This window comes from Saprolegnia diclina (genome assembly GCF_000281045.1).
Source record: "Saprolegnia diclina VS20 unplaced genomic scaffold supercont1.72, whole genome shotgun sequence".
In the NCBI taxonomy this organism is placed as follows: domain Eukaryota; phylum Oomycota; class Saprolegniomycetes; order Saprolegniales; family Saprolegniaceae; genus Saprolegnia; species Saprolegnia diclina.
Window position 1 is genome coordinate 239556 of NW_008246139.1, and position 8900 is coordinate 248455.

Here is an 8900-nt window from a genome sequence, read left to right on the forward strand (position 1 = left end):
CGCCCACCCCATCGACGGCCTCAGCGACCGGTTCCGCGTCGTCTCGGCGCAGATCGCGGTGCCTGGCGTTCGCCTCACAGTGCTCAACGACATGAACAACATGCATCTTCCACTGCTGCATGCCGAGGTCGTCCCGATATCGATGGCGCTTCAGACGCAACGACGCCGTGCGACGCTCTTCTTGCATCTCGGCATGAACCTCCAGGCGTACAACCGCCGCCTCGCCGTGTGGGAGCCCATTCTCGAAGAATTTCCAGTGCATGTCGCGTACCATGCGCACGGCGGCGTCGTTTGCGACGTCTGCCTCTACGAAGACAGCGTGCTCGAGTGCCTAAGTACCCCACAGTGCGTCTTCCCGACGGCCAAGACCCACCTTTTCACGTCGATTGCGCGGCGGGCGTTTGAGACCAAGCAGCAGATCCAGCGCGATTTGCTCCAGTGCGAGGCGTCGGGCGCGGGCGACACGCTGCTGCTGACGATGCCGTCGGGCCTGGCGCTCAACGTCTCGCGCAACAACCTGCACGTGCTCTTCCACGGCCTCGAGCTCTTTACGCAGGATCGAGCGGGCGACTCGGGGCGCCCCGAGACCTTTGGCTCCAACGTCTACGTCGACAACCAAAGCGGCGTCCTCTTGGCCTATGCGATGGTCGATACCGTGGCGTCGGACAGCACGGAGAGCGGGTCGCGCTTGCTATGGACGCCGGTGCGCAGCGGCAGCTGTGTGCCCACGAGCATGCTAGCGCACGAAGCCCCCGCGGGTATCGTCATGGCCCCGATGCGCCGCCTGCTGTGGCTCAAGTACGACAAGAAGCCGATGCTGGTGCCCATCGAGCACGGCCACAAGAGCTGCTTCCAGTTCCAAGCCGACCAGCCGCTCTTGGGCGAGACTGTCGCCGAGAAAGGGACGCTGATTCTGCGCATTCGGTCGGCGGTGCAGCTGCGCAACTTGCTTGGGGTGCCCGTCGATGTGCACTACGACATGCCCACGGGGCCGCCGTTTCTGCTGAGTGCCGGCGCGTCGACGTACGTGCCCGTGCAGGCGCTCAAGGACGGGTACGTGACGCTGTGTCCGCGGCTCGACGACGGCGCTCTGGACCCGGGCTTGCCGCTGGCGTGGCGCACGCTCGTGGCCGCAGCCAAGAAGGCACCGCAGGAGAAGGCCAAGATGGGCCACATTGTCGATACGATCACGTTCTTTTGGCGGGCGTATCCGGCGCAAACGACGGCCGGCGTGCACTTGCCCCCGTACAATGTGCTCGTCGTTGCCAGCAGCGTCGACTTGGATCTGAGTTTGTCGCTGCACGCGCCCTTGAGTGTCGAGAATCTCTTGCCGTGGCCGGCCACGTACCACTTGCTGCATGTACGTAGTACGCGACTAGGTTCTAGAATCGCTAAATCCTGGGACTAGGAGTCCAAGGACGGCCGGCAAGAGATCGCGATGGGGGCCATCGACTCGGGCAGCTGCGCGTCCATGTGTGTGGTCGACATGCGCCAAGACGTCTCGATCGCACTGAGCCTTGCGGTGCCGAGCGTCGGCCTGCCGCGGTCGACCGATATCGTGTGGATCTTTGGCCCCAAGTTGGCGACTCAGCGGCAGTATGCAACCCTCGGCGCTAACTGCGTCGTCGTCGTCGACCTCTGTGACCCACTGCAGGTGCTTACACTACCATGAAGTACCTTTGTCAACACTTCAACTAGACGAGCGACCGGACGCCGCATCGACATGGGCCCGTGGCTTGCCGCCTCTACGCCGAGTATTGGTTCATCGACCGGTCGGGCCTCGGGCTCCACTTTGACACACCGACAACGACCATTCAGTCGCAGCGGCTGCTGGCGCCGTCGCCGGACGAAGTGTTTTTTGCAGCGAATCCGCTCACGATCGCGTCGCAGACGTCGGTTGTGTGCGCCAAGGTGCTCGATGGGTCGGCGCAGTGGACGTCGACGGCGATCGACCTCTCGGCCATTGGCACGCGGGCGCCGCTGAGCTTGCACCGGACGCACGTTGGCCTCAAGAACGTTGGCACGCGGCTCTCCAAGCACTTTTCGTCGCTCATGGGCATTGCCGAAGAGAAGCCCGAGGCCGGCGCCACGACCGAGTTTGCGCTCGGTGTCCGCCTCGACCAAGGGCCCGGCCGCTTCTCCCGGACGACCGTCGTCACCTTGACGCCGCGGTACCTTCTTGTCAACAAATCGCTGGACGCTACGCTCGAGGTGACGCAAAGCGGGTCCCGCGCCTTGACGCGCCTCTCGCCCGGCGACCAAGCGTTCTTCCACTGGGAGAGCGACCACGATCAAAAGGTCCAAGTGCGCTGGCTGCCACTCGGCGGCAAGCGCCCGACGATGTGGACGCATGCATTTGAGATGGATGTTGTCGGCGACTTTATGCTCAAGATGCACGCGCCACCGCCGACGCATGACGTCTTCACGGACTGCGGCGTCCACGACCACCCGACCGCGCACATGCTCCACGTTGCGATTCAGCTTCAGGACCCGATGCTGGTGGTTGTACTCCACGCCGCCGTCGAGGCGCGGCCCGACGTCAACCTGCCGATCCCATACATTGTCCGAAACGACTGCACCCGGTTCCGCGTTGTGCTATGGCAAAAGCAGGACGCCCCTTCGCACGCCTACCAGAGCCTCGACGTGCTGCCGCCGTTGACATCGCTGGCGTACGTGCCGGACGTACCGCGCAACAACCCGACGGTGTGTCTCCAGCTGCAGAGCACGCTCCTCTCGTCGTCGCCGATGAAGGAGCTCGAGCTCGTGCCGCAAGACGCGCTCGTCAACATTGAAGTGACGTTCGACAAGCCGCACCGACTGCCCGTGATCCAGGTTGGGAAGCGTCGGGTGTGGGTGGACATGCTCATGGATGGCACGACCAAGTCGATCGTCGTCACCGACATGCTGCCCGGGACGTCCGAGGCGCACACGCACAAGCGGCAGTCGATGCTGCTGAAGGACTGGAAGCACATTCTCCGGCGCCTCGCGCAGACGGCTCAGGTCCTCGCACCCGTGCCAAGCAGTGTCGCGCGGCCAGAGACGATGCAAAGCGATCACTACGCGCTGTGTCTCTATGTCCTCGAGGCGCGGCGCCTCGGCTGCCTCCTCCCCACGGTGGGCGAGACCTTCCGCCCGTTTGTCAAGATCCACTTGCACGGTCGCTCCAAGGAGGTACACCCGCAGAAGCAAGCGATCTCGCCGATTTGGCTGCCGCAAGAGACGGAGGCCGTGCGCGGCGTCCTGGCGGCGTCTACCACCAGCGTGCTCCGCCTCGAGGTTCGCGATGCCGACGCCATCTTTGGGAGTACGCTTCTCGGGTACTATGAGCTGGACGTCAGTGTCCTGTGCGACGCTACGCAGCCAAGCACCCTCGACGTGTGGTGTCCGTTGACGTCGAGCGTGACGGGCATGCCGTCCTCTGCGTCAGTGCACCTACTCGTGTCGCTGTCTCCCTCGGCCATGGACCAAATGCACGAAGAGGTCCTGATCGCGAATGCTGTCCGCGCTGACGTCGAGATGGCGCTCGGGTGTCGAGACCGGTTCCAGCTGGTGCTGGAAGCCGCGTCGCTGGACGTGGCCGACCTCGAGTCGAGCACCGACGGCGACCGGCGCAGCCTCACGAGCTTTAGCACTGCGACAAGCACGGCGAGCGACGATACGCTCTTGGATGAAAAGAAGCAGCTCAGCGTCGTTGTCATGCACGTCTCGTCGCCGCTGCCGTTGCAGTCGACGCACAACTACTACGTCGCGATCGAGTCGGACCTCTCGACCCGGTGCACGACACCTGTGTTGCCCAAAGACGACGCGGTGACACCGAGACAGCGCGAGACGCCGGTGGTCCTCGACTTTCTTGGTGGCCATGCGCTCGGCCTCGACTTGGTGTACGCCGATGGCCACGTGCACGTCCACGGCGTCGACTGCGACGGGCAGAGCGGACTCTACTACAAGGACGGGCGCATCCGGGTTGGTGACCGCGTCCAAGCCGTCAATAGCCACACGATTCTCAACCTTTCGAAAGACGCAGCGTTTGCTGCGATCGAAGCCGCGCGGAGTGACGCCGCGGTGTTTACACTGACGCTGGCGCCGACGACGACGCCGGACGACGCGCCGGTTGTCGATATCGAGTGGAATCGGAGGCTCCTCTTTGGTGAAGCCAAGGCCGACGGGTACCTCAAGGTACGCTTGTACGAGCGGCCGCGCGAGAAGGACCACGGCGTTAGCGAAGAGAAGGAGGCCAGTGTCCTACCGTTCCTGTACTTTTTTGGGGAAGACGCGATCATGGACGACCTCGACCACAGCTAGCAGCATCGGCAGACCGACACGCTGCTCGCGATTTGCTGGGTGCGTATTCCGGACGACGACGACGACTGGGTCCGTGTCGAGCACGCCCACGAGCGCATCTGCGCCTTGTACCAGTTTGTACCGACGGCGACCAGCGGGAGTGAGCTTCGCATTGTGGGTCACATTCGCATCGCGCTCAAGTGGGAGCTGCTCAAGCCATTGGACGCCGTTGCACCGTCGCTTTCGCTGTACGCCCAGATCGACGTCGGACCGGTGTTTGTCTCGCTCGTCGACCTCAACGAAGAGGTGCTCTGCGCGTCCTTGACAGGGTCGCCCGACGTGCCCGGCATTCAAGTGAGCTACGGCGTCGTCTCGGACAATCGGCAAGTCATCAACGTCCGCCTCGACCACGTGCAGCTCGACAACCAGCTCGTGGATACCAACTACCCCGTGACGCTTGCGCCGGTGCGGCCTAGCGGCGGCGAGGCCATGCCCACGGTGCAGTTCATGGCGGTGGTCAACGTCTTGCCCGCCGTCATGCATTTCGAGTACATTTTCGCGCAGCTCCAGGTCCACATGACACGACATCGTGGTCCCACCTTTGTTTCTCGTAGGAACTCGAGATCAAGGTCGAAGACTTTCTGCTCGTCGCGATCGCGCGGGTCTTCTCCAACATTGACTGGAGTTTCCAGGCGCCGGCACTGGCGCCGCGCGCGTCGTCGGTCTACGCGCTCCTGTCGGCGCAGAATCTGCTCGCAGAGTTGCACATCACCGACTCGATGCTCGAAGAGAACAAGAAGGTCGTCCTTCGCTGGCTCTTGCTGTGCCCGATCCGGCTCAACGTGACGTTCTCGAGCACGACCGACCAGCCGCTAACGCACTCGATCGTACGTCCTACGAACTTCGACACTGGATACTGGATAGGATAACGTGGTTTGGATAGCTCTCGCCGCAAATGAGTCCGCTTTTGCGCAACATCATTGGGGCAGCGACGGCGCTCGTGACGAATTTGGACCGCGCGCCGATCGAGATCCCCGAGTTTTACATTGAGAGCGTCTTTGAGACCAAGTACGCGCTCGGCTTTTACGTCATGCAACACTACTTGCATTATGGGCTCCGGTCCTGGTACAAGGTACCGCCGGGCTTCCTCTTGCTACGTTGAAACATTGATACTATGGTAGATTGTCGGGTCGGTCGATGTGCTCGGGAACCCGATCGGCCTCGTGAGCACCCTCGGCACGGGCGTGCGCGACTTCTTCTTCACGCCGGCGCAGATGCTTCTCGAAGACGAGTCTGGTCTGCGGATTGAGAACCTTCGCACCGGCATGACCAAGGTACGTGGGTCGCTTGATACTAAGTTGATACTCGGATAGGGCTCCAAGAGCCTCTTGCGCAACACGGCCGTCGGTATCTTCCACACGACGGGCAAGATCACCGAGACGCTCGGCAAGGGTATTGCGATGCTAGCGATGGACAACGAGTACAACACGCAGCGCCAGCAACGCGCGCTCAAACAAGTAGGACGCTACGTCTGTTGGTTACAAGGATCCACTTGGGGTAGGCAACGACCATCTCGCATCTGGGCGACGGCATCGTCGAAGGCGGCAAGGACCTCGCCGGCGGCATCTGGGAAGGCGTCCGTGGTGTCGTCATCGAGCCCGTCGTCGGTGCCGCCAACGACGGTGCCGGCGGCTTCATTGTGGGGCTTGGCAAGGTACCTCTCTGCTATGCGTGCAGTCACAGCACACCAGAAATGGCGCAGGGCTTTGCAGGACTGCTCGTCAAGCCGACCGCGGGCGTGCTTGACTTGCTCACGAGCGTCTCGCACGGCGTCAAAGTCACGGCCGAATCGATGGACGCTCGCCTCGAGCGCCGTGGGTCGAGCCGCGTCCGCCTTCCGCGCCGTTTTGGGTACCGCTTCCACGCTGGTATTGATGAGATACTGATGGTGTGCTTAGGTCGGACGGTGTTCTGGTTGCCTACTCGGAGGTACGTGGGTGGCATCAACACTATTGTCATGCGTTTGTATCGTAGCGGGAGGCCAAGGGCAGTGCGCTCATGCTGCTGACGGGTCTTGAAGACGAATATGTCTACCACGTCGAGTACGGTGACGAAGCCAACCGGGGTCTCGTGCTCCTCACCAACAAGCGCATCACGTGTCTCGCCAAAGGCCACCCGCTCTGGGAGCTCGCACTCGACTCGACCTTGGTCGTGGAGGCTGTCGACCACACGCTCCGGGTGACCGCCGTCAAGAAGCTCTACTCTATTCCGTGTCATGCGTCGCCGCGGCTGTTCCAGGTCGCTGTCGAACACCTCCGCAGTAGCAGCGGCCTCCAGGAGACGCGGTACTTGCTCTTGAACTTGGAGAAGAAGGGCCGATGCACCGAGGTGTCGACGGACGTCAGCGTCACGAAGGACCCTGGCGCCGAAACCGTGGTCTTGGAGCTCTCGGACCTCCAAAGCCAACCGATCCGGTCGATCCGCGTCGAGCTCTGCCACATTGACAACAAGGACGCCCGTGCCCGTGTGCCCCACCGCCCTTCGATATCTTTTTTGGCGATTTCTTGCACTTTGATTCGGTTGCATTGTGGCCTTGACTCTCAGCGTACGATGTGCTTGCGTCCTTCTCGGTCTACCGGCTGCTCGTGCTCGGGGGTCCGTACCAGTGGACAGTCTTCCGGCGCTTCAGCGAGTTTCGGTTTGCCACCTTGATACATTGATACATTTGCAGCATACGTTTGAGTAGGGCGCTCCACGAGACGTTGCAGCAGCTCGTCGACATGAGCTCTTTGCCACGGTTGCCGCCGCGTCACCTCTTCTTTTCGACCCGCGCGTCCATCGTACTCGTTTTACTATAACAATGGGTATGAGACAATGATGCGGGTTAGGTCAAGGGTCGGCAGGACGCGCTGAGCGTCTACCTCCAAGCCGTCATCATGCACCCGCCGATCCTGCACGCCGCCGGTACGAGAGCTCTCAAGTGACGAACGCTGTATGTATGCTGTAGAAATGCAACACTTTTTGACGCACGAGGCCAGCGACGTGCACGTGGCCCACGTCGGTCTGCCGTAGCGAGGATCGAACTGTGTACCACACGCACTTAGCACTTCTTTATCCATGGTCCTTGGTGCTGACAAGCGACCTTTACGCACGGCGATACCGCTGGCATCGTAGCCAGATCGCTCAGTTAGGATGCGTTGGTGGACACTCGCCTTGAGCGCACTCTCAGGTGGAGAAGTGGGTCAGGAGCTGCGCCAACTCTGCCTGTGTTTTCGCCGGCGGTGGTCGCCATACCCAAGTACCCCAAGTACACAGTCTCTTGGGGTCGGCTTGCATGGTCTTGTCGTCAGCCGTCCGGCGAGACTCGTAAGAGACACAAGCACATCCCCTGCTTGCGCTGGCGAGGTCCACCGCGTCGGCAGAGACGGCGGCGTGCTCAAATTTTGGAGCCACAACCGCGTGCAACGGTGGTGATGGGCACAGGATCGATGGCCTTTCCCACTTTGCCTTATCGGGTAGCATGTTGCGCTGGCTGCTGCTGCCGGCGGCGGCGAGTGCGCTGTTGACACAGGACCCTGGCACGACCGCCGTGACGCAGACCGTGGGCGAGAACTTGACGCTAACCCTCAGCTGTCCGGACGCTTCGACGGCGATCAATAAGATTCTCTTTGCGTCCTACGGTATGCCCAAGGGCGACGGTCTCGCCGCGTCGGCCGAGAGCTACTGCGACTCGCCCAAGTCCAAGCCGGTCGTGCAGAGCTACTGCCTCCAGCAGCAAGCCTGCAGCCTCTGGGCCGTCAACAGGTGCGACGCCGCAGCGACCATACCGGAGAGCGCTGATGGTGGTGTAGCTGGTTTACAGACGAATGCGTTGGCACGGCCAAGCACTTGACCGTCACGGCGCAGTGCGCAGCTGCCACACCGACACTCGCTCTCGACTCGGGCGCTATGCTTGCCGCCGCCAACGTGACAGAGAACAGCACGCTCTCGCTTGCCTGCGCCGACACGTCGGCAACCATCAGCAAGATTCTCTTCGCCTCCTACGGCTTGCCAAGTAACGTGGGGCTGTACGCTGCCCAGGGCAAGTGCGACGCGGCCAACTCGACCGCGATCGTCGCCGCAGCCTGTCTCGGCAAGACAGCGTGCAGCGTCAGCGCCGACAACAGGTACCGATTTCTCGAGCGCGTCGTGGCGGCTCATGACGACGTAGTGTGTTTGGAAATCCCTGCGCCAGCATTCGCAAGCATCTCACCGTCACAGCGCAGTGCACCTCGTCCAACAAGAGCTCATCTTGTACGATCGCTGTTCGTCAGCATTGCACTCACTTGCTGTAGCGACCGCGCTGATTGTCGGTATCGGCTGCGGCGTTGCCGTCCTCATGGCCGTCGTTGGCGGCTACGTCTGCTGCTCTCGGCGGCGCAAGGAGCCTCTCGAGACACGCCCGGATACCCCCGTCTACCAAATCCTCGAAAGCACCACCAACCGCGCAGACCCCAAGCCGCGAACACGCAACAGCAGCGTCGCAACAGGGCCAACCGGGCCTACGAGTGGACCCAATGACGCCAGCCAACACCACAAGACGTACCCCGAATCGTACGCCAACCTCGACATCCAAGCCC

The 8900-nt window shown here is 62.1% G+C and overlaps 2 protein-coding genes across 2 annotated transcripts in view; both read left to right on the plus strand.

The window, feature by feature from the left end:
• Positions 1–91: 91 nt before the first annotated feature.
• Positions 92–7353, plus strand: SDRG_14505 (hypothetical protein; the record flags this gene model as incomplete). The annotated part of the gene is made up of 16 exons (XM_008620639.1): positions 92–1360; positions 1409–1654; positions 1699–4239; positions 4303–4851; positions 4896–5168; positions 5225–5413; positions 5463–5615; positions 5655–5798; positions 5843–5995; positions 6044–6192; positions 6240–6270; positions 6316–6805; positions 6886–6979; positions 7028–7121; positions 7170–7245; positions 7289–7353. 16 exons carry the CDS (start codon positions 92–94, stop codon positions 7351–7353), a joined length of 6516 nt encoding a protein of 2171 aa, XP_008618861.1.
• Positions 7354–7801: 448 nt separating this feature from the next.
• Positions 7802–8900, plus strand: part of SDRG_14506 (hypothetical protein) — a gene marked incomplete at both ends in the record, with an annotated part of 1735 nt that continues 636 nt past the window's right edge. Inside the window, 4 exons of the mRNA XM_008620640.1 lie at positions 7802–8085; positions 8133–8447; positions 8492–8574; positions 8616–8874. Coding sequence (XP_008618862.1) covers positions 7802–8085; positions 8133–8447; positions 8492–8574; positions 8616–8874 — 941 coding nt within the window. The remainder of the gene's footprint in view (positions 8086–8132; positions 8448–8491; positions 8575–8615; positions 8875–8900) is intronic.